Raw genomic sequence first — 27,649 nt, 5'->3', positions numbered from 1 at the left:
TAACGGCTACTCTTGTTAGTGATAAAGATATTTTGTCCATTTGGGTGCTTCTCTCTCTCTGTCCCTCTCTGTCTCTCTCTCTCTCTGTCCCTCTCTGTCGCTCTCTCTCTCTGTGTGTGTGTCTATCTGGTGTCTGTTGTTATAGCAGGTTCTCTATGTGAGTGAGGTGGGTGTGTGTGTGTGTGTGTGTGTGTGTGTGTGTGTGTGTGTGTGTGTGTGTGTGTGTGTGTGTGTGTGTGTGTGTGTGTGTGTGTGTGTGTGTGTGTGTGTGTGTGTGTGTGTGTGTGGGTGGTGTGGGAAAAGTGTTCATGGTACGGGGTGGGTGCACAGCCCAAGTCCGAGTGACCAAAAGCAGTCCGCTCCCCTCCGATCGTTCTCAGTGCCTACCTTCACACACGCAAGGTAGGGCACACTGCTCTGGTCTGCCAGAGCACACACACCTACACACACCTACACATACACACCTATACACACCTACACACACCCACACATACACACCTATACACACCCACCCTCTCTCTTCCCGGCATCATTGGCCAGGTCCCCTAGCCCTCAGCATCTCCATCACGGCTGAAGGGACCATTCAAGAAAACAGGAGACAGAGGTAAGCCTTCTGGGTGCGATCTTCACTATGGGCTATGGGTTTTAGTATGCAGGATTTGCAAGGCACTCTAGCAAAATTAACCCCTCTAAAAAGTGCTGTTCACAAGGGTTAGTGCAGTGCATGGACAAGTTGGCTAATTGCTGATAGAGGTTTTGATATTAGATTTATTTATTGCTTTGGGATTTTTACATCTATTCTTGGTTTGGATGTCTACTGTCTGATCATACCAAGTAATTATATTTATTTATTTATTGAGTGTTTCCCTATTTCTTGCTTAATACACAACTGGCTTGGTAATTGTAACCATTCAGGTATGGGCGAACAGGTGACTTCGAGGAGTAGAGACGGCACTTTGACACGTCCTCAATTGGGACCATAACATTTGATCCGATGTCAAATTTCATACTGAACAGAGCAGTGGTTGACATACTTTTTAGGGATGAAGTTACACACGTTCTTGATTGGATCCTTTAACTGGATTGTTAGCGCGTTGTATCAAGAGTTTTGATCCCTTCTAATAACCATTGTGGTGACAGGGAAATTGGCACCCTGGATTGGAATCAGCAGGTTGAAGAGATTGGAGATATTATATTTGGCAATTGGTCTATGCATATTTTGATCTAGTAACACTGTGCCAATTTTGCCTGAATTTCAATTTACAGTAATTGATTGTACTTTTGGCTCTTCAGTTTTGTACAAATTAGTCTTACTGCTAATTTTGTGTATGTACGTCTGTCAAAAATAAATCAGCTTTGCTTCCAGCTATTGGGAAGAATAAGAAAAGCTGTCAAATCACTGAATATCAGGAATGCCCAACAAAGAGCCAAGCAAAACACAGAGGCAGTCTGTAGGCTACACACACACACACACACACACACACACACACACACACACACACACACACACACACACACACACACACACACACACACACACACACTCACACACACACACTGTGTGCTGTGATGGCGTGTATAAAAGCAAGCCTCTGTCTTTAGTATAGTCCCTCTTTCACCGTTGCCATGCGTTGTCATGGTTTCATGACATTATGAAAACTGACAGATCCCAGACCTTCCTCTATGCACCAATAAAGAGTAGATAGTGTGCTGTTATAAATAGCAGAGGTATAAAACCACATTTAGATGACTCTCTACCTCATATCAACAAAGAATGGATTTATGACTAAAATAAGGTGTTTTTTGTTTTTTTAATCAGCACTCATCCCAAAAATAGAGAATCAACATTCTTTCTGAAAGATAGGTGTGTTAGGTGTGTGTGTCTCTGTGAGGGTGGTGTTTGTGTGAGTCAGTGTTTAAGTGTATGTGTGTGTCTGCAAGTGTGTGTGTGTGTGTGTGCGCATTGAATGAAGGTTTTTCTTGCAGTCGTAACTCACTGCCATCCTGTCCACAAACCTCGGTGGAATTTCGAGTGTGAGTGCTGAGACAGGCCGGGACGTGGACTCATAAAGAACCTCTGTGAAGGCCGAGGGGGCGAGTCAGCTCACTCTCTCTCTCTCTCTCTCTCTCTCTCTCTCTCTCTCTCTCTCTCACACACACAGTGATATTTTCCCTCACTCTCTCCAGCTAACCCTGAGGGCCAGTGCCTCATCCACGTTTCTCGCAATCCTCTCTCTCTCCCCTCGCTCTCCGTTTCCCTGCCGGCCTAAAGGACTCTCTCTCTTCCCTCGCTCTCCATTTCCCTGCCGGCCTAGTGGACTCTCTCTCTCCTCTCGTTTTCCAGGGCCTTTTTTGACCGGCCTGTTTCAGTTCAGCCCAAAGTCAGGCCCTGTGTTACTGTAGAGGCTGCACTCACAAGTGGCTGTCTGGTCCTTCTACACATTACAGAATGTAGCTGTCAATGATCTACTGAACATCAGTTAGACTGGCTTTTTCTTTTCCTGGGCTCAGTATCTTCACAGCCAACAGTCCGTCTGGAATTGTCATTCTTTCTTTTATAGTGTCCAGAGATAGTCCTTATAACCTACAGATGGTCGTGTCAGATATTGTTACTGTTTGTGTGGAGTGTGTGGGGAATTAAGTATGAAGGCTAGCATCAAAGCTCTCGTCCAAGGAGGTGGTGAGAGACAGAGAGAGAGAGAGAGAGAGAGAGAGAGAGAGGAGAGAGAGAGAGAGAGAGAGAGAGAGAAAGAGAAAGAGGTCTGACTCAGAGTTTTCTGCACAACAAGCAGAAAAGCACACATGATAAATGTTCACCAATTCAAGTGAACCAAAAATTCTTATGATAACATAGCCAAAATGTTGTGACATTTTCTAGTAGGGAATAAAAAACAATAGTGATTCAGCAGTAAGATAAAAATGAAAATGAACTGGGGAAAACAACCCATATTTTCCAGCATCTTGTAAACCAATGTGCTGGGAAGATTTAGCAAAAAAACATGTTCCCACGACACCACTGAATATAATTGCAGGTACAGCAGCATTTACCAGATCAACTCTGACCCTTCACCTTTGATACACCACAGGCAGCCAATGATTAAAACCAAGATGGCCACCACCTCTTACAACAGTGAGCTTTGGGCTTTAAGGAAGGAGGTTTCAGGGGAATTTGGGGGACTCATATTTCATCTATTTGGGTTGTCTGCACCTTGGTAATGAATATTGAGTTCCCTGACCTCAAAAGTGTGTTCTACCAACCAAACGTCCAAACCGGACCCACAGCACACCCATGCAGTTGGTAACGGAGTGATGCTGAGACTCATTCAAATCTGGCATACAAAAACCAATGACTGCAAAGTTAAACAAACCATATGCACAAGGACTACCTTTAATGATTTCCACACAACAACAAAAAACCTTTACTAGAAGAACATTGCACAAGCAAAATCTGGTAACAATGACTGTTTGTGCTGTTGGTGCCACCATTCTGTTATCAAAGTTCTTCAAGTAAATGTGTTTTCGTAAAAAAAAATCTGTGGAAATTGTTATAAGTCATCCAATGAGTTGTATGGTTTGTTTAACTTTACAATCACTGGTTTTTGTTTGACATACATTTTTGTCTCAGCATAACTCTGTTACCATGAAATTTCCCTGCAGGTACTGTAAGATGGGCAAACAAATCCTTTTTCTTTGGATATGATTGGTTTCCATGGCTATTAGAGCTGTATCTAATGCAGAGATGTGACTTTCCAATGTGTGTGTTGGCGCTCTATGAAATTCAAAGGCTTGCATATACAGTATATGCATTATAGGAATGCCATGACATTTAGCGAAGATATAGCAACAAACATTTGTGACTTCCTTTGTTGTCTCTGAAGATTGAGGATAGATGATACAGCCTTTGCCATACACACTACCGGTCAAAAGTTTTAGAACACTTACTCATTCAAAGGTTTTTCTTTATTTGAACTATTTTCTACATTGTAGAATAATAGTGAAGACACCAAAACTGTGAAGTAACACATATGGAATCATGTAGTAACCAAAAAAGTGTTAAACAAATCAAAATATATTTTATTTTATCTTCAAATAGCCACCCTTTGCCTTGATGACAGCTTTGCACACTCTTGGCATTCTCTCAACCAGCTTTACCTGGAATGCTTTTCCAGCAGTCTTGAAGGAGATCCCACATATGCTGAGCACTTGCTGGCTGCTTTTCCTTCACTCTGCGGTCTGACTCATCCCAAACCATCTCAATTTGGTTGAGGTTGGGGGATTGTGGAGGCCAGGTCATTTGATGCAGCACTCCATCACTCTCCTTCTTGGTCAAATAGCCCTTACACAGCATGTAGGTATGTTGGGTCATTGTCTTGTTGAAAAATAAATGATAGTCCCACTAAGCCCAAACCAGATGGGATGGCGTGTAGCTGCAGAATGCTGTGGTAGCCATGCTGGTTACGTGTGCCTTGAATTCTAAATAAATCACAGACAGTGTCACCAGCAAAGCACCTCCACAACATAACACCTCCTCCATGCTTTACGGTGGGAAATACACATGCGGAGATCATCCGTTCACCCACACCGTGTCTCACAAAGACACAGCGGTTGGAACCAAAAATCTCAAATTTGGACACCAGACCCAATGATACATTTCCACCGGTCTAATGTCCATTGCTCGTGTTTCTTGACCCAAGCAAGTCTCTTCTTCTTATTGGTGTCATTTAGTAGTGGTTTCTTTGCAGCAATTCGACCATGAAGGTCTGATTCACACAGTCTCCTCTGAACAGTTGATGTTGAGATGTGTCTGTTACTTGAACTCTGTGAAGCATTTATTTGGACTGCAATTTGTTCATTAGAGGCTGATAACTCTAATGAACTTATTCTCTGCAGCAGAGGTAACTCTGGGTTTTCATTTCCTGTGGCGGTCCTCATGAGAGCCAGTTTCATCACAGCGCTTGATGTTTTTTTGCGACTGCACTTAAAGAAACGTTCAAAGTTCCTGAAATGTTCCGTATTGACTGACCTTCATGTTTTAAAGTATTGATGGACTGTCATTTCTCATTGCTTATTTGAGCTGTTCTTGCCATAATATGGACTTGGTCTTTTACCAAATAGGGCTGTCACGACTTCCGCCGAAGTTGGTGCCTCTCCTTGTTCGGGCGGCGTTCGGCAGTCGACGTCACCGGCTTTCTAGCCTCCACCGATCTACATTTCTTTTTCCATTTGTTTTGTCTGTATTGTTCACACTTGGTTCCCATTACGTTTTAATTATTTCCCTATTTAACCCTCTGGAGCCATCATGGTTTTGTGCGTGTTTATTGTTGTCAGTTGTCTCGTTTATGTGATTCTGGATTTTCGTTCTCCTTGTTGGAAGACTGATTTTGAGTAAAGTTACTATTAGTACTCATCTCTGTGTCCTGCGCCTGACTCCGCCTTACCCACATCACATAGACTCTGACAAGGGCTAACTTCTGTAAATGCTCAAACACATTATTAAGAAATTCCACAAATTATCTTTTAATTGAAATGCATTCCAGGTGACTACCTCATGAAGCTGGTTGTGAGAATGCCAAAAGTGTGTAAAGCTGTCATCAAGGGAAAGGGTGGCTATTTGAAGAATCTCAAATATAAAATATATTTTGATTTGTTTAACACTTTTTGGATTATTACATTATTCAATATGTGTTATTTCATAGTGTTGATGTCTTCACTATTATTCTACTTTGTATAAAATAGTAAAAATGAAGAAAAATCCTTCAATGAGTAGGTGTTCAAACTTTTGACTGGTAGTGTAGATGCTCACTACTTTCTTATGGTTGGTTCATAAGATTATCCCTTTTCCTCAGTAAAATAAAATATACTGAAGGTTTAATCAATATGTCTTCTTTGTACTATGAACGTTTCATCAAAATGTTTCTTTATCAGTGTTCAGGTTGGGTTCAGGGTTCATGATCTCACTCCCTGTGTTCAGTGCTTGGTTGACATGTCTCTCTCGTCCTGTGTTTCCAGGTGGACTATGAGGATGTTGGCGAGGCTCATATTGGGACTCTTCGTCCTAAAAGCAGTGGTGGCCAACCCCAGATTTGCCCGGCAGCTGGAATTAGACACGTACGACAGCGCTAACTATGATGTGGATCTAGACAACTTGAATTTGGAGAACCAGGATGTCTATGATTATGAAGATGGACTGACTATTGACGAACCTCAGGTAAGATACTTGGGGGAAATTGGAGGGATGGTTGACAGAGATGCTGAGATTTGACCTCAGACCCCGTTTGAACATTCTAAGAATGTATCCCTCTATCCACACGTCCTTGAAGCAATCACTAATCAGTGCGATAGGTAAAAGAAACTAGCAGATTACATACTATAGCTTACACTGACTCAGTTATGACAGGTCAGTGACAGAGGAAGGAACCTCACATCATAGACATCCTATGAAGGTGAATGTATTACTTAGAATTTTGTACATTGTACATATCACATTACTGTTTTGCCTTGGTTGATGTTGCCTGCACTTTGCTAGCTCCATTTCCTGACTCAGACATCAATGTCAAAGTGCCATGTAAGTTGGCGGATAAAGCATTGGCATTCTATCTTGTGGAAGATGGTGTGTTAATTCGTTGATGGGGACTTATTATGGCTTACACCCTACAGTATCCTGAGCCTCGATGATGGAATCTGCATTACTGAAACATTGGAAGAGTTCGAGACCCAAGGACTTGGGACTACACGTTTTTATCTGCAAAACGTATCGTTTTGAGATCATTTGTATTTTCAAGTCCCAGATCTCAGAACTGTTTTGTGATGTCTTCCTCTTTCGTGACTCAATAAGTAAACAGTCACATACAATTATTTTTGATTGACAACCCAGAATTGTGTGATTGGATTGCATAAAGAACTTTATAGCACCAAATGAACAGCTGTTTGCGCAGATAGAACTTTCAGATTTTTGGATTATATTGTACATTTACTTGTAAAGGACCACTTAAAGAGCAACTCTATGTGAATATTATTTTTTTGACCAAAATGTCAGATAGAACCTCACAAGTTTTCCTGCTTATTAGTTTGAATGCTCATAGCTGACTGTAGTTGTCAACGCTTGTCACTTTGGCCCAATTCCATGTATCCCTTTCCTCCCCCTTCTCTCCAAACTGCACTCGTTCACTCCCCCCTCAAGGGTTGATTGGCACTGATGGATTGTACTGTATGCATGCACTGAAACTAGGGAGTCTTGAACATTTGTGATAGACATCTAATTAACTCTTCTATGATGAGCAATGGTTGAAGGGAGAAGTTGAGTTTTGAGTTGGGTGGGATTAGAGGTTCCATACTTCTCAACTCTGATTGTTAGATTACATCTAGGGCTATTACAGCCATATAGCATTCAGAGTCAAATACTGCAGTTGCTGTGTCTGTAGACATGACTTGATGGGCTCAGTGAACATTTGTCCTCAGCTACAATGCCTTCAGACAGAGAATAATGCATACAATTACATTTTATTCATCTATGTCGAAAATCTTCTTTATCGTTAGTCAGAGTCAGGTACTCAATCTCCCTCTGAAAGCAGGTGTATTCCCCCCCTTTGGGGTGAGATTGTAGACTACAAACAATACTGTAGTCGTGCAGTAGTGTGTTGGTTTATCAACGTGTATATGATATCATAACTTTTTTTCTCTAATGACAGTGATTCGAATTTGATGAGTTTTGCAGATTACGTCATCTCAGAGAATGTTCTAATGGCTCAGTTTGATGGAGGAAGGTGATGTTAATGCAGAGTGTGTGTGCATGTGGGCGTGTGTGCATGTGTGCATGTGTGTTGCTTCGGATAATCACTTGTTAAATTACCACATTTTTATTTCAAGCAATTACATCTAATTAAATCTAATTTACATTGGCCCAATTAAAACTCTTCATCTCAATATAAACAGGACAGATGGAGTACAGTCCATAGGATCCAAAAGCCTTGCATACAATGCAGTTGTCAGACTCAAGTACTCAATCTCACTCTGAAAGCAGGTGTATCTTTCTCCGCTTTGGGATTACTACTTGGTTGGTTCTGGGAATATTACCAAGTTCATCATGATGCCCTTTTGCATGGTTAAACCCTTCATCCACAGTAGGGGGCAGGCCCTATATCCTGCCGTTACCACCTGGATATTTCTGCCTATGTGTCATTTAGATCAGTTATTTATCAATGTTATGAGACATCTGATTTACTGTCACTGCTGGTTTAAACTGGCCATTTTTCAGAATATTTCAAATTGCCTTTGGGGAGAAGAAAAACATGCATGAAAATATTGTGCTTGTGTGTTGGGGGGGGGGGGGGGGGGGGGGTTAGATGGAAGTGTATGCATTGAGCAATACAGCTGTTTCATATCCGGCCGTGATTGTGAGTCCCATAGGGCACACAATTGGCCCAGCGTCGTCCGGGTTTGGCCGGGGTAGGCCGTCATTGTAAATAAGAATTTGTTCTTAACTGACTTGCCTAGTTAAATAAATGTTAAATAAAAATTAAATAAATAAATACAGCTGCAGGGTTCGAGCCTTTCAACTCACTTGCATACAATGTATTCATAAAGGCCTGGGGAAGGGATACAATTAGGATAGGAATGTAGCTACATTAGACATGGAACTATTATGGCAAGTATGGGTCAAAGTAAATGAGTGGCGTTGCTGTTTGTGAGAGGTGTTAGTACCTTCTACAGTAGCCTGTAGATACTGATGGCCTATGTGGCAAAGGATATTATAGCCCTTGTTGTTAAGTTCAATTCTAACCCACATTTGGCCCAGGTCTGACATCGGCATGCTAAAATGGTCTAAACTGCTCTGTGCTAGCCAGAACCCAAACGGTTTCAAATGGGCCAGAGGGTCCTGTCGGACATTAAACAATCTGAACAATAAAAAGCACCCAAATGAGTCCAAAATGGAGGAAAGAGGAGAGTGAGCAGAGAGAGCGCTGCCCATGACAGAAGTAGCCTTCAACGGCCCAAGTTGGACGTGATGCAACTAGTCTGCAATGCAGGTTTGGACAGAGAACACTAAAACAGCCCATTTCAGCCAATGTTCCCATTTATTTTCTTTTGTAACAAAGACACAATGCCAAAACGATGTCAGGCTGGCATGAGGCTAAACAGCGGGATCAGATTTTCGACTAGTTCCCCTTGAGCCAAACCATTTAAACTGAACCCGATGTGGTATGCCACCATCCAAGTCAGTCCCACAATCCAATGCACATTTGGCTATTATGACATGAGGGATCTGTGTACAAAACAATGTTGTAGTCTTTCATTAGTCTGCTGGTTTATCAATGTGCAATCTCAGAGAATGTTCTAATGGCTCAGTTTGATGGAGGAAGGTGATGTTAATGCATTGTGTGTGTGTGTGTGTGTGTGTGTGTGTGTGTGTGTGTGTGTGTGTGTGTGTGTGTGTGTGTGTGTGTGTGTGTGTGTGTGTGTGTGTGTGTGTGTGTGTGTGTGTGTGTGTGTGTGTTTTGGATAATCACATCTGTTAAATTACCACATTTTATTTCAAGCAATTACAGCTAATTACGTCTCATTTACATTGTCCCAATTCAAACTCTTCTTCTCAGTATAAACAGGACAGATGGAGTATAGTGCATGTAATCCAAAAGCCTTGGAATGATTCAGGGGAAAGAGAAACTGATACAGGAGAAAACAATCCCTTGACAATAGTGTAGCTAGAAGACAGGAAAAACTCCAGCAGTTCCCTTCAGACCTTCTCTTCAGTGGTGTGTGTGTGCTGGGGAAAATATATTCTAGATCGCTCTCACATGATTAACATTTTCAGTGCAATTATAGAATATTTGTTAGTGTGTGGCAGCGCTTACCCTTGATACAGTAGGCTACTGAAGGGTGAGAGGGCAGATTTAGGAATAAGGATGTAGAGTGGGAAAGGGGATCATGCAGACTGGAAGGAGTCCTCCCTCACCAAGTCAGAGGAGACTCAGTGATCTCTGCTTTCTCTTTCCAGCTCTCTATTGCCTTTCTTTGTTCTGCAGCTCCTCTAAGCCTAACCCTAAGAAGCTTCACACTTTTCTCCTGTAAACTGTAATCCAAGGCCAGAGTTAGTGATCTGGTGCATTTAAAGCTCTTTGCAGACACTCCTAGAACAGGAGCTGACTTGGTTTAGAGCACTGTAGAGTATGTGCTTGTTGTGAATAGGTCACAGGTCACATTGCATCAGCAACATGCAAATAGAAGCTTGTAATGCTCTCTTTGGTCTATTTAAATGGTACCTCTAAGCAGCTTCAGAGTAGCAGCTTTAGAGACGGTGCTAGGGGCCACTCCTGGAAAACAAGTGAAGTTATGTAGTAAAAATCCGTCGCTTTATTCTGTTTATACCTGATTGTCATTATCCTCTAGTGGTGTCCTTAAATATTTTAATACCAGTCCTGGGTCAAATATAGCCATGTATGGAAAATACTTTCAAATACTTGAGCTGCACTTCATTTAGTTTTCCCGTTACAATAGAACCAATAGAATAGTCCCAAAAGTACAAATTCCACGTTAAATCAAGCTCATCTCAAATTTTACTTTTTAAATATTTTAGCGAAGTCTGATCTATACTGCAATTCCACGTAAGATCCACAAAAGTTTTTTTTTTTAAATACAATCATTGCATATGCATTTTATTTATTATATCATAATACATGACAACTGCCATTGTTTCGGCTATTTCTCAAATTAAAGTCTGTGGTGTTGCTTTGAAAACAAACAGACGTGTCCGTCTGATCGCTCAGGTGACCTATGACCTTGTGATTGGCAGTTGCTGCATGTGGACAGGGATTAGTGTTTTCATCAACTTATAGGTCACGCATGCTGAACCCGTGTCATCTGGGCACCACAAGTCCCTATTAGCCCACTTAGCTAAACCCTAAACGTGAGCCAAGTGTTTAAGTCCTTCGTCACGTGTAACTAGGTCACCAAACTTTATAGCAGAAAGCCTTTCAATGGACAACATATTGTAAACAAGCGCTCTGCAAAATGTTTTGATCTTACATAGATATTGTATTTCTTACCATTAGAATGCATTAACTTGATGTCTTACCAAGGTAAATTATTTTAGTGCACTGGCAGGATTGAAACAAGTCTGAATTATCTTGTATTTCCTGGGGAAGCAAAATCAACAAAAAAAAGTTCATGCATTTTCTGGGTGAGTGAGAGAAACTCAAAACAAGTCATGTTTACTTCCTTATCTCAATACAAAAGAAAAATCTATGTAAGATTGACATTTTTTGCAGTGTGGCTGCAATGTATCTTGTGTTATCATGAAGCCATCATTGAGCGAAGTTAGCCGTTGTAGAGAGGGGCAGTGGGCCCTGAAAAAGACACACGGAACATTACACAAAGGCAGATGGAACGTATGCATACAGATGTACATGTGTGTACAGTCCCATATGCCTGCCATTGAACCCATACAGTGCGTTCGGAAAGTAATCAGACCCCTTGACTTTTTCCACATTTTGTTACGTTACGGCCTTATTCTAAAATGGATAGTTTTTTCCTCATGAATCTACACACAATACCCCATAATGACAAAGCAAAAACTGGTTTTATAATTTTTTTGCTAACTTATAAAAAATTGAAAAATTCAATCACATTTACATAAGTATTCAGACCCTTTACTCAATACTTTGTTGAAGCACCTTTGTCAGCGATTACAGCCTCGAGTCTTGGGTATGACACTACAAGCTTGGCACACCTGTATTTGGGTAGTTTCTCCCATTCTTCTCTGAAGATCCTCTCAAGCTCTGTCAGGTTGGATGGGGAGCGACGCTGCACAGCTATTTTCAGGTCTCTCCAGAGATGTTCGATCGGGTTCAAGTCCGGGCTTTGGCTGGGCCACTCAAGGACATTCAGAGACTTGTTCCGAAGCCACTCCTGCGTTGTCTTGGCAGTGTGCTTACGGTCGTTGTCCTGTTGGAAGGTGAAACCTTGCGTCTGTCTGAGGTCCTGAGCGCTCTGGAGGAGGTTTTCATCAAGGATCTCTCTGTACTTTGCTCCATTCATCTTTCCCTCAATCCTGACTAGTCTCCCAGTCCCTGACGCTGAAAAACATCCCCACAGCATGATGCTGCCACCACCATGTTTCAACGTAGGGATGGTGCCAGGTTTCCTCCAGAAATGACACTTGGCATTCAGGCCAAATAGTTAACTCTTGGTTTCATCAGACCAGAGAATGTTGTTTCTCATGATCTGAGAGTCTTTAGGTGCCTTTTGACAAACTCCAAGAGGGTGGTCATGTGCCTTTTACTGAGAAGTGCCTTCTGTCTGGCCACTCTACCATAAAGGCCTGATTGGTGGAGTGCTACAGTTGCTTGTTCTCCCATCTCCACAGAGGAACTCTGGAGTTCGTCAGAGTGACCATCGGATTCTTGGTCATCTCCCTGACCAAGGGCCTTCTCCCCCGATTGCTCAGTTTGGCCAGCTCTAGGAAGAGTCTTGGTGGTTCCAAACTTCTCCCATTTAAGATTGATGGAGGCCACTGTGTTCTTGGGGACCTTCAATGCTGCAGACATTTTTGGTACCCTTCCAAGATCTGTGCCGCCACACAATCCTGTCTCAGAACTCTATGGACAATTCCTTCGACCTCATGGCTTGGTTTTTGCTCTGACATGCCCTGTCAACTGTGGGACCTTATATAGACAGGTGTGTGTCTTTCCAAATCATGTCCAATCGATTGAATTTACCACAGGTGGACTCCAATCAAATTGTAGAAACATCTCAAAGGATGATCAATGGAAACAGGATGCACCTGAGCTCAATTTCGAGTCTCATAGCAAAGGGTCTGAATACTTAAATGAGGTATTTTCTGTTTTTTTTTATTATACATTTGCTAAAAATTCCACACCAAAAAATGCTTTTTCAATATGGGGTATTGAGTATAGATTGATGAGAAACAAATATTGAATCAATTTTAGAATAAGGCTGTAACGTAACAAAATGTGAAACAATGGGAGGGGTACGAATACTTTCTGAATGCACTGTATTTGTTTAAAATTCTTGTTTATATGTAAAGAAGCACTTTCCAACATACCACTTCACCCCTATGTGCATGGAGTACCAATACGCATATTCTAAAGTTATTCATTCCATTTGCCGGTTTTGGGTTCCATTGTATATCTTCTTGGTCCTAAACAAGCCTGATATTGTCTGACAACTAGAAGACTCCTAGACAAACCCATTTAGCCTCTTCCTGCACATTGTTTTAACTTACTGGTTTTATCTGTGCAAATAAACTACATCCAAATGGGTGATCATATGTGGTATACACTCTGACAATGACCTAACATATAAACCATTCTGTGAGGCTAGGACTTTGTGGTAAATGGGATTCCTTGGTTGGTTTTGTGACGTGTTTTAGGGTGTCACAGCTTGGTTTGGAAGAGTGATGGTATTATGCATAGATCTCTCTAGAGTTGTGAAGTTTCTAAAGAGATGCATTGGCGTGATAGACCAGAAAATAATGTTTGTGAGTGAGCAAGAGTGCAGTGCTGCACAGAAAGATCTGTATGCTTCAAATCAGCTCCTCTATTTCACATTATGGAACTTCAAAACTCTCTCCCTGCACATTTTGTATTCCCACGTTGTATCCCAGAGTTGTTTTTTTGGGGGTGGCCAAGCTTACGCCTCTCGTTTCCCCCGAGTTTGTATGTTTGCTTTTTGGGGGGAGGAGGAGGAGGGGCATCAGCAGCAAGCAAACTAACTCTGTGCAAGACTACTCAAAGGTCTACCTTGTTGTCTCCTAAACTCTGTCACTGCCAAACTGCATTTTCAATTTCATACCTGTTCTACGTGGCTGCGTTTACAAACGTCCCCATTTTACTGTACATGCCTTTACTTGCATCTAAATGTGTATCTACTTTTAGGAATTTCATTATACAACAACATACACTTTGTGGTGAGTTGCCTTTAGGTAAGTCTCAGGCTACCTCGGGTTAGGAATCTGCCTGACTTGGAGTGAAAGTCGATGGACAGCTTCTCTCAACATTGGTTGAGAGAAGTGGAGTGAAATATGCATTTTTGCAGCTACCATGTGTCTCTTGGTTCCACAAGGACCATTCCCTGTTTTGGAAGATAAGAATCAGCCCATGGGTGTAAGAGGCTCAAATATGACCTTTTGCACATTGTGGGGTTTCAGCGCCCCTGTGTGGCTAATAATAGAACTGCATGGCATTACTCTGGTGGTTTGCTGAATAGCAAGGACAATGAAGGCAGGTACCCCTTGAAGTGACTATCACATTCTTAACATTAGTTGAGAGTAGATATTTCTTTATTGTCTGATTTTCAGATATTTGCTTTACGTGCAAGAAAATGCACTGTGGTCAGGTGGCATAGGCCAGACATAACATCAAACAAACAAAACAAGAATGACAGTTCTTACCCCTCTCTTCCACATTGCATAACAATGTAGCTGTGTTGGAAGTTTTGCATTATGTTCATCTGTTTAGGAGGTGAGATGTATGGCTTAAAGCACAGTAGATAGATGCAGTTGCAGTTGATATCATAACTGGTATTAAAACAATGAGTGTGTCGTGCTTTGCTGTGAGGCACTATCACAACATACTATGGGGGCCCTCTTACAGCCAAAGACCGCTTCTGGAAAGTGTGCCATTAGGATTTCAAAATGTCCTCTTGACATTGCATATTTCGGCTGTCTGTTCGGTAAATTTGAGTCAAAATGCTTCAACCTTCTGACACACACACACTCCTCATTGGGTTCTGAGGAGTGTGAGAACATGGAGAGGTGAAAGGTCAACAGGATAAGATGTGACTGAGTTTAGGAGATTTTCTTTAGATGTAGGCCTACCTTGTAGTGTGACTGTTTATTTGCTTTCTAAACAAACCAAACACCTGCTGTGGTCATCATTCTACATGAAACACACAAACTGCTCATAAATGGCATAATTCCTCTTTTACAATTTGTCATAGTCAATCTCAACTGGGTCAGGTTAGACATGTTTCCAACATGTTCACACTGTAGCCATTCTAACTTCTCCATTTGCAACGGATTCTTCCATTTTTCGGTTTGTATGTACTGTCTGAATGTGACCCCTATGAGTATATCCTGTCACTTGAACCAGGAAGTGATTGTCACAGAGCATCCTACCAAGACATCACTGCCATAGGTAAGCCTACTGTGCAGGTTATGCAGTCCCCAAGTTGAAGACCCACAACAGTCAGTTAAAGGGGAAGTTCGGTATTTTACAAGTTGTCGAATGGTTCGTCACACTGAAAAGGCCTTCTTTTTTTTAAACAACCATGGATTACGGTTTCCCCTGGTCCATAGACTACTTTCAGGGTGAGGAAGTTTCTTACATTAAATTGTAAAATACTGAACTTCCCTTTAATGAAAATGATAGGACGTTCCTATTGTATAGTGACGGAAAGTTGGTTTGTGCCACACCTGTGATGTTTGAACTGATGCTCACTATCCTGTTAATTTTGACCAAACATTTTACAGTTATGTTTACAAACCAACAGACCATGGAGAATGTGGTAACAGTAAAAAATCTGTCATAAAATATCTGTAAAACAGGGTGAGAATAGTCTTGTTTCCTTGGTTGGAAGGTGGAGTTTCCCCACTAAAAACCCTTTCTGTTGTGCCTTTACCCAGACTGCACTTATATTCTTCTCTCATCTCAGTTTGTGGTGCGAAATTGTACCCAGACATTTGTATCCACATTTTCCAATTCCTGGCTGGGATTTTTGGGGGGAGGGCAACCCTTGAGGGTCTTCCTCAAATCAATATTCATGTCCTCAATTTTTTTTCAACATTCACCTGTAGATATGAAGCAATACACCAAGTCTTCCACTACTTGGCCATTACCAGTGTCATGATCATTTAGGAGGTTTATCATGACTGAATCATCTGCATACTTAATGATGTGTCTCCGTTCCTGGTTGCTTCTTCAGTCATCTGTATTTAAATGGTAGAGGTGAAACAGCATAGCCCTGAGGTGCCCCTGTTAAGCTACACCTGTGAATGACTGATACTATAACTGTCTCTGGATCTTCTATTCTCTCTGAACGGTAGAAGTCAGGATGTCTAGAAGTCCTCATGTTCCTGGTCCTTTTCCTGGGCACTCTTTAGCTACTCGTGTTGTATCCAAATATGTCATTCTTGTTTGGTCGCTGTTAAGCTTTATTGCCTATTGAGCATGGTCATACATAACGTTATCCTGTGACATAAATTGGGTACTGATGAGATGATTACTGATATTGAACTCAAAATCAGTGCTTCACACTCTGCATGGCTATACCAAAAGATGTAGAGCTTCCGGTCCATGAGCGACAGTTGGCTTTTGATGCCTCCGGTTACTCAGTAAGTGAGGCTACTGCCCTCTGGTGGTCTCTGGCGCTCTCTGGTGGTCTCTGGCGCTCTCTGGTGGTCTCTGGTGGTCTCTGGCGTTCTCTGGTGGTCTCTGGCACTCTCTGGTGGTCTTTGGCTCTCGATGGTGGTCTCTGGCTCTCAATGGTGGCCTCTGGCGCTCTCTGGTGATCTCTGGCGCTCTCTGGTGGTCTCTGGCGCTCTCTGGTACTCTCTGGCGGTCTCTGGTGCTCTCTGGTACTCTCTGTCGGTCTCTGGTGCTCTCTGGTACTCTCTGGCGGTCTCTGCCGCTCTCTGGTGGTCTCTGGTGTCTGGCGGGCTCTGGCGCTCTCTGGTGGTCTCTGGCGCTCTCTGGTGGTGCACCTCCTGCATTAGCATTGACTCCCTCTGTCGCTGTCTTTCTCACAGATAGAGATTGGCACACTGGCCCCACCAGATTATAACTACCCTGGCCCTGGGGGCCCTGCATCACTAGAGGAGGAAGAGGAGGAGGAGTTGCCCCTAAGACCCCAGCTCATTCCCCAAGGCTCAGGGGGGTCTGGGGTACTCATGGGCCCCGACGCACAGGGAGGTCTGTATACACACATACACACACCCACAGCACATACACCGTGTCACCTCACACTATGAGCCCATACACACAGGGAGGTCTGTATACACACACCCACAGCACATCCACTCTGTCACCTCACACTATGAGCCCATACACACAGGGAGATGAAGGTATGTGTCCAGTACTGACAGTGATACATAACACACAACCTTCCCTCTTAACGCCTACCCATGCAAATCGACCCCTTTTTACAATCATCCTTCGTCATTTCCAAATGCATGAGTTCCATTTAACTGTCTGACATTAGTTAAATGTGTGGTACTCAACCATAAATCTCATTAACTTTTTGTAATGTCACCTAATCATCATTAGAAACATGACTCACTAGCCCTAAACGGAATCATGGTCCACTCTGCTCTAACCTGTCTCTTCTAACACCTAATCTTGTCTCTAACAAGAGGAGGAGCTGCGCCTGAGTCCCATTGACATTCTTCATATCTCCGGGGACTTCGGGGGTTCCACGGGTTCTGGAGGTTCCGGTGGCTCTGGGGTTTCCGGAGGTTCTGGGGGTTCCGGAGACCTTTTGGCTTCCGGTTCTGGGGACCTTTTGGCTTCTGGAGGCTCAGGGGGTTCCAGGGAAATTGGTTCAGCAGGTTCTGGGGATCTTGGTTCTGGGGGTTCCAGGGTCCTTGGTTCCGGAGACTCTGGGGGTTCCGGGGACCTTGGATCCGGAGGCTCTGTGGGTTCCGGGGACCTTGGATCCGGAGACTCTGTGGGTTCTGGGGACCTTGGATCCGGAGACTCTGTGGGTTCCGGGGACCTTGGATCCGGAGGCTCTGTGGACCTTGGTTCTGGAGGCTCTGGGGGTTCCGGGGATTTTGGTTCCCAGGGCTCTGTAGGTTCCGGCACCCTCCTAGGCTCAGGGGGTTCCGGGGACATATTGGTTTCCAGTACTGGGGCTTTCGGAGGTTCTGGAGGTTCCGGGGACTCAGGAATAATAATTATATCTGGAGGTCAGTACCTATACTTATACAGACTAGACTGTAGAAGTATACAGATAGTTGGTTGGGCCTATAGTGGCCTTGTGAACCTAGTACAGTTCCAAGCACTGATTGATACACTAAGACTATATGGGATTTCATTGCATTTCTAAATTTGCCTTTTCATTTAACTGCTTTGTGCTGGTTAAATGTGAATTGATAATGCTTTCTTGTGATTTGCTACTTGTCGTCATTGTAAACCCTGTGTCATTGCTTTGCCACTTACAGTATCATTGTCAGTGTAACCATCACTCATTGTCCTACCATTGTCATTGCATTACTTGCCATAAGTTCCTAATCATTGTTAACCTAACCCACTGTCAAACCATGTTTGAGAATGATTGATTGATTGGCTGATTGAATGATTGTTGATTGACAGTCCATCCCATCCCATGAGAAGCACTAACCTGTCTCCTAACACCTCCCCTTGGCGCTAACAAGAGGAGGAGCTGCCCCTCATTCCTGACACTACCCCCCAGGAGGCATCGGGTGCTTCTGGGGAGTCCGGGGCCTCTGGCACCTCAGGGGCCTCAGGGCCTGGGGGCTCCGACTCTGGTGGGTCAGAGGTCACATTAATCCCTGACCCTGAAGAAGGTCAGTACCACCAAATAAAGAAACAATAAGAAAACATATCTATGCTATCAACCCATTGTATCATATGTGTAAGGATAACAGAGGTAAAGGTCCCAAAAACTTTGAGCAGAAAGCATGCTCTGCTGCCATGTCCGTATTTGGACAAGAGAAGGTGACCAAATAATCTGGTCAAGAGATGCTTTTCAAAGGATTTGTGGTTGACAAGTATGAATAATCTCCAATTCCAGCTAAGAACACTGTTCCAATGTACCTACAGTTGAAGTCGGAAGTTTACATACACCTTAGCCAAATACAATTTAACTCAGTTTTTCACAATTCCTGACATTTAATCCTAGTAAAAATTCCCTGTTTTAGGTCAGTTAAGATCACCACTTTATTTTAAGAATGTGAAATGTGTCAGAATAATAGTAGAAATTTGATTTATTTATTTCTTTCATCACATTCCCAGTGGGTCAGAAGTTTACATACACACGATTAGCATTTGGTAGCATTGCCTTTAAATTGTTTAATTTGGGTCAAAAGTTTTGGGTAGCCTTCCACAAGCTTTCCACAATAGGTTGGATGAATTTTGGCCCATTCCTCCTGACAGACCTGGTGTAACTGAGTCAGGTTTGTCGGCCTCCTTGCTCACACACGCTTTTTCAGTTCTGCCCACACATTTTCTATAGGATTGAGGTCAGGGTTTTGTGATGGCCACTCCAATACCTTGACTTTGCTGTCCTTAAGCCATTTTGCCACAACTTTGGAAGTATGCTTGGGGTCATTGTCCATTTGGACGACCCATTTGCGACCAAGCTTTAACTTCCTGACTGATGTCTTCAGATGTTGCTTCAATATATCCACATAATTTTCCTTTCTCATGATGCCATCTATTTTGTGAAGTGCACCAGTCACTCCTTCAGCAAAGCACCCCCACAACATGATGCTGCCACCCCCGTGCTTCAAGGTTGGGATGGTGTTCATCGGCTTGCAAGCCTCCCTCTTTTTCCTCCAAACATAACGATGGTCATTATGGCCAAACAGTTCTATTTTTGTTTCATCAGACCAGAGGACATTTCTTCAAAAAGTATGATCTTTGTCCCCATGTGCAGTTGCAAACCGTAGTCTGGCTTTTTTATGGTGGTTTTGGAGCAGTGGCTTCTTCCTTGCTGAGCGGCCTTTCAGGTTATGTCGATATAGGACTCGTTTTACTGTGGATATAGATACTTTTGTACCTGTTTCCTCCAGCATCTTCACAAGGTCCTTTGCTGTTGTTCTGGGATTGATTTGCACTTTTCGCACCAAAGTGCGTTCATCTCTAGGAGACAGAAAGTGTCTCCTTCCTGAGCGGTAAGACAGCTGCGTGGTCCCATGGTGTTTATACTTGGGTACTATTGTTTGTACAGATGAACGTGGTACCTTCAGGCCTTTGGAGATTGCTTCCAAGGATGAACCAGACTTGTGGAGGTCTACAATTGTTTTTCTGAGGTCTTGGCTGATTTCTTTTGATTTTCCCATGATGTCAAGCAAAGAGGCACTGAGTTTGAAGGTAGGCCTTGAAATACATCCACAGGTACACCTCCAATTGACTCAAATGATGTCAACTAGCCTATCAGAAGCTTCTAAAGCCATGACATCATTTTCTTGAATTTTCCAAGCTGTTTAAAGGCACAGTCAACTTAGTGTATGTAAACTTCTGACCCACTGGCATTGAGATAGTGAAATAATCTGTCTGTAAATTAATGTTGGAAAAATGAATTGTGTCATGCACAAAGTAGATGTGTGGAGTGGTTGAAAAACGAGTTTTAATGACTCCAACCTTAGTGTATGTAAACCTCTGACTTAAACTGTATTTATATTAAACATATATCAACATAACATAATTTGATTAACTCTCAAAATCCATTCCCAAGATTCCATTTAACTATTACCTAATTTAATCAGTTAAATGTGTCCTAAACAACGACAACAACATAACTCCCTTGCTATTTGTGACTTCTCACCGTGGCAAACAGCCCTTGTTGTCGTGTCACTGTCTATGCTGTTTCCAACCTGTCTCTTTAATACCTCATCTCTATCTCTAACAAGAGGAGGAAGTGCTCCTGACTACTCCGAAAACCCCTGAGGAGTCTGGAGGTACAGTAGGCTCAGGGGGCTCTGGGTTGCCAGAGGTTGACTTGGACATCAAAGGTCAGTATCCAGCACAAACGCTAACTATTCAATCAAAACCTGTAACCAGGCTTCTGGGGTTATAGGGTCTATTCTACTTCACTATGCAGTATATGGGGTCTATCACATTCCCATATCGAAACATATTTTCTCATATCTTTACATGATGTGTCTCTTTCATTTCACCCCAGAAACCCTGGTTTTGATTGAATAGGGTTATTGAATCTTATATTTATGTGCATACTGTTAAAACTGATCACAAACTGGGTTTAAGCCATATGTATCTGTAATGTCCGTTACATGACTTATGTCTTGTCCTTACCTGTCACAAACACTATCATGTGTCTGTCTGTATCATGTGTTTACTATCAAGTTGCTCTACGATATGAGTCTGTAACATCTGTTATCGTCATCTTCACCTAACATCTGTGTTATAACCTGTCCCGAACACCATTAACACAATGTCTAACATTGGCAATGCACTACACCTCAACCATAGCACCTCAGCAACAACCATCTTAATGTGCCCACCATTGTCACATCAAGAGCTGCGTCCAATCCAAGACTTGACAACATTTCTTGATGCAAGAGGTAAAACAAACAAATCATATCAACACTGAGTACACGTCTCCACCATTCTACAAACCCATTGTTACTGCATCGAAGGCTGGTGGCCTAAACTTCATCACACAACCTCTCAGACCTATCAACTGTTCTCTCAAGTGTATCGCCTACCTCCATCTTACTTCCTTGTCCTGTCTGTCTGTCCCAGGTATGCCTACCTGCCTGCTGTGCACCTGTCTGGGTGGTTCTGTCTACTGTGATGATGTGAAGCTGACGAGCGTGCCGCCTCTCCCCAAAGAGACCACTCACTTCTACGCCCGCTACAACCACATCACCAAGATCAACAAGGGCGACTTTGCTCAGATGAGTAGGTGTCACATGTTAAAGGCACAGCCCGTGAGATTTCCTGCTGTTCAATGGCTGTTTCAATTAATGAAACCACGTGGAACAGTCTGAGTACTTTACCTTCTCTCTCTTGCAGACAAGCTGAAGAGGATCGACTTGACCGCCAACAAGATTGCATCCATCGCTAACGATGCGTTCTCCGGCCTGCCCGTGCTGGAGGAGCTGGTGCTCCGTGAGAACGGCGTGTCACAGCTGCCTGCCCTTCCGCCCGTGATGACCCTCATCGACGCCAGCCACAACAACATTGGCGCTACAGGCATCCACAAAGAGGCTTTCAAGGTATGTAGGTCTGACAAGGATTACAAACAATTGATTTGCTTTTTCCCAGCATTATCACATTTGATTCCCATACTGGACTAATCACCAAGCCCTTGATGAGTTGAATCAGGTGTTAGTGCTGGGATTAAACAAAAACAGGGATGTATTGAGAGACTGTCTGGCATAAATGACTCCACTCTAAATGTAAACAACGTGTTTTGTTTAGGACATGACGGGTCTGCTGTACCTGTACCTAACAGACAACCACATTGACCACATCCCTGTGCCCCTACCGGACAGCCTGCGCTCTCTGCACCTACAGGTATCTGCACTTCTGCCTCTTTACTGCCCCTATGTGGGTGATGTGGGAACTATAGGATAACCCCATACTGTACACCGGTGGTGACTAGAGGGATTTTTGCTCAACTGACCACTGTATCCCCTCTTTCTGCAAGCTGTTTCAAAACATTCTGGCCAATTCTCTGCCATTCAGTTATTAGGGCAAATTATTGTATATTTAAACTGTACTTTTCTCCAGCACTCTGGCAGACCGGTGCAGAATCTCAAACAAGCATTAGTTCGTCATGCATCGTTTTTTTAAGGCCCATAGATAAATAAAAATGTAACTAGGCAAGTCAGTTAAGAACAAATTCTTATTTACAATGACGGCCTAGGAACAGTGGGTTAACTGCTTTGTTCATAGGCAGAACGACAGATTTTTACCTTGTCAGCTCAGGAATTCGATCTTGCAACCTTTCGGTTACAAGGCCAACGCTCTAACCACTAGGTGGTGGTTAGAGCGCCATAATGAATGTGTTGTTTCGGAGTGTTTTCTTAGACTTCCAATGCCTTGTTTTCCAGCGCAACAACATTCAGATGATCCACGAGGACACGTTCTGCAACCTGAAAGATTTCAACTACATCAGGAACGCACTGGAGGACATTCGCCTGGACGGCAACCCCATTAACCTCAGCAGGACCCCACAGGCCTATGTATGTCTGCCCCGCGTCCCCATCGGAGCCCACATCTAACCACACACTGATCAATACACACGCATCTTCACACAGCTCAACTCATTGTCTACGAGACATATGTACATACCATACACACACACTTAGCTACTGAGACAGATCATAAAAGTTGTCCAGTCTCAGTTCAATTGCAATCTGCACATACAGTAAACACCGGAACACAGTATCTACCTATCTTGCCTAATTTAAGTCTGATGAGTTGTTGATCGCATACATAACACACAGTGAGCGAGATGGTGTGTATCTCTCATTCCTACACACACAAATACACACCACATAATTTTTTGTCAAAAGCCAAACTGTTCAGCAACTTGAAGCAAAAAAAAGAATGAAAATGTGACATTTTATTGATCCAACAATCAAACATTGTTTCATGTCTGTTCACGACTGGCAATGACAACCTGTAATATTGTTTAAATATGTTTTTGTAAAGGAAAAAAATTATATTACAGAAATCTAACACTATTTAAAAAAACTATTATACTAGCATTAACTAATTGAAGCTTACTGGAATGCTAAATTGAATATCAATGCAATAAAAGAAGCAATTAAACAAGCATTTGTTGTAAAGTCTGTACTGTAATATAAAAATATATTCTGAAGTCACTTTTTTACATGAACTGCAATATTTGGCATATTACATTTCAAAGTTACTGTTATGACCACAATAGCCTACATCAATAAAGATCAAGACTATTGTATGACTGGGGAGGGGGGGTCTGTTGGGTGTGGATGGGGTTAACAAGAAGAAACAGCCTGCTATTGTGTGCTTTGTATGGAAATACCACAATTGAATAAAGTTGTTTTGATGACCTCAATGGCTAAACATTTTAATTGAGAATTGACCGGTAAGGTGTGTAACTGCAAACTGGTTTTGAAATGAACTGACTGAGTACAACTGTTTAGGCAGTTAATGTTCAAATACTTCGAGCCCAGATAACAATAGGCATACAGGCATCTCTGAACAGCAATACAAAAAGGATTTGTCATTATACTTTATACATTCATAGAAAATAAAACCAATACAAATGATATCCAATTACTTTCCAATTGAATAGTCTAGTCTATTGTAAACAAACGTGTAATTGTTCTTCACATACGTTCAACCAACTTTTCAAACATCTTGAGGAATCTCTCGGTTCTTTCCAACGACCCAACGACCCTCTGTCCTCCTGTTTTACAGCTTTGTCCTTCCGCACCGTTCTCCTCCGCTGCTCTACCCTCCGCCAGTAGAACTCTGTCTCTGTCCACAGCCAGCCTATCCCTGGCTACCTGCGCTTTCTCCTTCTCTATCAGCCCCCTCTCCCTCTCCACCGCTGCCTTCTCCCTCTCCAGTTGGGCACGCTCCCGGTCCAGGTTGGCCATCTCTCGTTCCAGCCCTGCTTGCTCTCTCTCCAACGCCATCCGCTCTCTCCCCATCACCTCTCGCTCGCCCTCCAATGCCGCCCGTTCGGTCTCCAGCGTCGCCCTCTCGGTGTCCATCTCATCCAGGTCGCAGTGCATCCCCATCACCCCTATTCCGCCCATCATGGATCTCTTCCTGGGCCGGGCGTCTGGGAGAAAATCACTGTCGCTAGTGCCCGGGGGGAGTGGGCCGATGATGGGGGCTGAGCCTGCCAGACGCCCCTCCATTGCGTCACTCATCAGATCATACCAACGCCAACTGTGGGGGAACACCTGCACCCCTGGGGGAGGGTACTTCAGCTCCTGTCCCCAAAAGGATAAACAGTATTAGTAGGTAGTCAGATAATGAAGGTTTTGTCTCTAGGGCAGGGTTATTAAGAACTTTACAAGGATGCCAATTAAAGGGTCAAATTCAGAGGTTTCCATCCTGAGGTACACAACATGGCCAAAAGTATGTGGACACCCCTTCAAATTAGCGGATTCTTCCATTTCAGCAATACCTGTTGCTGACGTGTATAAAATCAAGCACACAGCCATGCAATCTCCAAAGACAAACATTGGCAGTAGAATGGCCTTACTTAAGAGCTCAGCGACTTTCAACGTGGCACCGTCATAAGATGCAACCTTTCCAACAAGTCAGTTTGTCAAATTTCTGCCCTAGTCAACTGTAAGTGCTGCTACAGTGAAGTGGAAACAGCTAGGCGCAACAACGGCTCAGCCGCAAAGTGGTAGACCACACAAGCTCACAGAACAGGACCATCGAGTGCTGAAACACATATCAAGTAAAAATCGCCTATCCTCAGTTGTGACACTCACTACAGAGTTCCAAAATGCCTCTGGAAGCAATGTCAGCACAAGAACTGTTTGTCGGGAGTTTCATGAAATGGGTTTCCATGGCCAAGCAACCGCACACAAGCCTAAGATCACCATGCGCAATGTCAAACGTCAGCTGTAGTTGTGTAAAGCTCGCAGCCATTGGACTCTGGAGCAGTGGAAATACGTTCTCTGGAGAGATTAATCCCGCTTCACCATCTGGCAGGAAGACGGACGGAGAACGCATCCTGCCCCAATGCATAGTTCCAACTGTAAAGTTCGGTGGAGCAGGAATAATGGTCTGGGGCTGTTTTTTATGGTTCGGGCTTGCCCTCTTAGTTCCAGTGAAGGGAAATCTTAACACTACAGCATACAATGACATTCTAGACGATTCTGTGCTTCCAGGTCTGTGGCCCTTTCCTGTTTCAGAATGACAATGCGCCCATGCACAAAGCAAGGTCCATACAGAAATGGTTTGTTGAGATCAGTGTGGAAGAACTTGACTGGCCTGCACAGAGCCCTAACCTCAACCCCATCAAACACCTTTGGGATGAATTTGAATATAGACTGCGAGCCAGGCCTAATCGGCCAACATCTGTGCCCGACCTCACTAATGATCTTGTGGCTGAATGGAAGTAAGTCCCCACAGCAATGTTCCAACATCTAGTGAAGAGTTTTCCCAGAAGAGTGGAGGCTGTTATAGCAGCAAAGGGGGGGACCAACTCCATATTAATGCCCATGATTTTGGAATGAGATGTTCGACAAGCAGGTGTCCACTTACTTTTGGATATGTAGTGTATGTAGGATGCAATTGCTACCTTGTATCGTTTCTTCAGATTTTCCCATTTTTTCATTGCCTGACTGGCAGTCATCTTCCCCTGCAAGCCCATGTGTTTGAGGATGGCCCTGCAACAAAAAGGTATACAATGATCATTTCGATTTCAAAACATACACATTGACTCGTCTCAATGACAGGTAAAATGAAAAAACGTATCTAACAAAACGTGTACTGGGTGGGATCTCGGGTAAGTATCTGAACTCACCTCCAGGCCAGTCGAGAGGCATTTCTCCTCCCCGTAAACATGTAGCGATTTGATACGCGCAATTTCACAAAGTCCATTGTTTCATATTCAGACACTGAAATAAATAAATATGTTTTAAATCACTACATACACAATGTAATAAATAGCATTCATATTTTGACGAATAGGACAAAGGTGGATCGCGCCGTCTGATGCCTACGGCACGCATCTGCTCGAACAAGTATTCGAGACAAGGCGCCATGATGTCCCCTTTGTAGGTAGCTAGCTTGCTTGCTAACTAGCTCGGAGTTCCTTACTTCATTTGTAGTCCGAAATAAACATATACAGGATAAATTGACTACTTACATTTGTATGTGTATTCTGAATTCACTTTCTTTTTACTTTTCTTTTTTGCATTATTAGAGTATAGCGGTAGCGTGTGTTCGATGTTTTCCATTGTAGCATCCATGTTAGCTAGCACTGCGAAGGGACCACAAAGGAGTGCACTTCGTCTCTTCCGCCCTTCGTCTCTTCTTCTTCGTGTTGGTTTCCGGCCGCAGACTAGTCGCATCTAGGCATGTTGCTTCCACCCACAGTTCAGACTGCGCACACGCACCACATACTACCATTCCTCACCTCACATTAGCAAGTGCCCCTGCCTACATCAGAACGTTTTATTACTAAAGCTGTAAGATATGCAGCGGGTCTAGCTAGCTGCTCAGGTACATATTTAGGACGAATTTTGTGTTATACACATATCAAATCAAACTGTATTTGTCACATGCGCCGAATACAACAAGTGTAGACCTTACCGTGAAATGCTTACTTACAAGCCCTTAACCAACAGTGCAGTTCAAGAAGAAAATATTTACCAAATAAACTAAAGTAAAAAAGAATCAAAAGTAACACAATAACATAACAATAACGAGGCTACACTGACTCGGTACAGGGGGTACCGAGTCAGTGTGCAGGGGTACAGGTTAGAGGTAATTTGAACATGAAGGTAGGGGTGAAGTGACTATGCATAGATAATAAACAGCTAGTAGCAGCAGTGTATGGCTTGGGGGTAGATGCTGTTAAAACTTTTTGGGATCGGTGTCCCTTCCACGGGACAGTTGAGCTAACGTAGGCTAATGCGATAAGCATGAGGTTGTAAGTGTAACAGTGTAGGTTCCGTCCCTCTTTTTGCCCCAACCCGGGCTCGAACCAGGGACCCTTGCACACATCAACAACTGACACCCCATGAAGCATCGTTACCCATCGCGCCACAAAAGCCGCGGCCCTTGCAACGCAAGTGGAAACCCTACTTCAAGTCTCAGAGCGAGTGACGTCACCAATTGAAATGCTATTAGCGTGCACCACGGCTAACTAACTAGCCATTTCACATCGGTTACACTCACCCCCCTTTTGACCTCCTCCTTTTCCGCAGCAACCAATGATCCGGGTCACGGCACCAATGTAA

The 27,649-nt window shown here is 43.2% G+C and overlaps 2 protein-coding genes across 2 annotated transcripts; one reads left to right on the top strand and one right to left on the bottom strand.

Annotated features, from left to right (window-relative positions):
• Window positions 1-380: 380 nt before the first annotated feature.
• On the top strand, window positions 381-23,766 carry LOC106576453 (uncharacterized). Its single transcript, XM_045700018.2, has 10 exons — window positions 381-604; window positions 6,010-6,208; window positions 16,763-16,925; window positions 17,366-17,920; window positions 18,389-18,541; window positions 20,609-20,710; window positions 21,462-21,620; window positions 21,735-21,937; window positions 22,143-22,238; window positions 22,778-23,766. Exons 2-10 carry the CDS (start codon window positions 6,017-6,019, stop codon window positions 22,946-22,948), a joined length of 1,794 nt encoding a protein of 597 aa, XP_045555974.1. The 5' UTR covers window positions 381-604; window positions 6,010-6,016; the 3' UTR covers window positions 22,949-23,766.
• On the bottom strand, window positions 23,278-26,744 carry LOC106593927 (uncharacterized). The gene is made up of 4 exons (XM_014185304.3): window positions 26,554-26,744; window positions 26,209-26,302; window positions 25,984-26,071; window positions 23,278-24,655 (listed from the first exon to the last, which is right to left on the bottom strand). The coding sequence occupies exons 1-4, from the start codon at window positions 26,654-26,656 to the stop codon at window positions 24,041-24,043; spliced, it is 900 nt and encodes a 299-aa protein (XP_014040779.2). The 5' UTR covers window positions 26,657-26,744; the 3' UTR covers window positions 23,278-24,040.
• Between the last annotated feature and the right edge of the window lie 905 nt (window positions 26,745-27,649).

Source organism: Salmo salar, chromosome 17 (genome assembly GCF_965601325.2).
Source record: "Salmo salar chromosome 17, fSalSal1, whole genome shotgun sequence".
Taxonomy (NCBI): domain Eukaryota; kingdom Metazoa; phylum Chordata; class Actinopteri; order Salmoniformes; family Salmonidae; genus Salmo; species Salmo salar.
The sequence above is the reverse complement of the archived record's forward strand: the minus strand, read 5'-3'. Positions and strand labels throughout refer to the sequence as shown.

What these genes read in the sequence shown, in the direction of transcription:
- LOC106576453 (XM_045700018.2), top strand. Translation starts at nt 6,017, where the DNA reads ATGAGGATGTTGGCGAGGCTCATATTGGGACTCTTCGTCCTAAAAGCA. An exon ending in TGACTATTGACGAACCTCAG is followed by an intron (nt 6,209 to 16,762) that starts GTAAGATACTTG and finishes TCTTTCTCACAG; the next exon opens with ATAGAGATTGGCACACTGGC. An exon ending in TCCACAAAGAGGCTTTCAAG is followed by an intron (nt 21,938 to 22,142) that starts GTATGTAGGTCT and finishes TGTTTTGTTTAG; the next exon opens with GACATGACGGGTCTGCTGTA.
- LOC106593927 (XM_014185304.3), bottom strand. Translation starts at nt 26,656, where the DNA reads ATGGATGCTACAATGGAAAACATCGAACACACGCTACCGCTATACTCT. An exon ending in TTCAGAATACACATACAAAT is followed by an intron (nt 26,303 to 26,553) that starts GTAAGTAGTCAA and finishes TATTTATTTCAG; the next exon opens with TGTCTGAATATGAAACAATG. An exon ending in ATCTGAAGAAACGATACAAG is followed by an intron (nt 24,656 to 25,983) that starts GTAGCAATTGCA and finishes TTTTGGGGACAG; the next exon opens with GAGCTGAAGTACCCTCCCCC.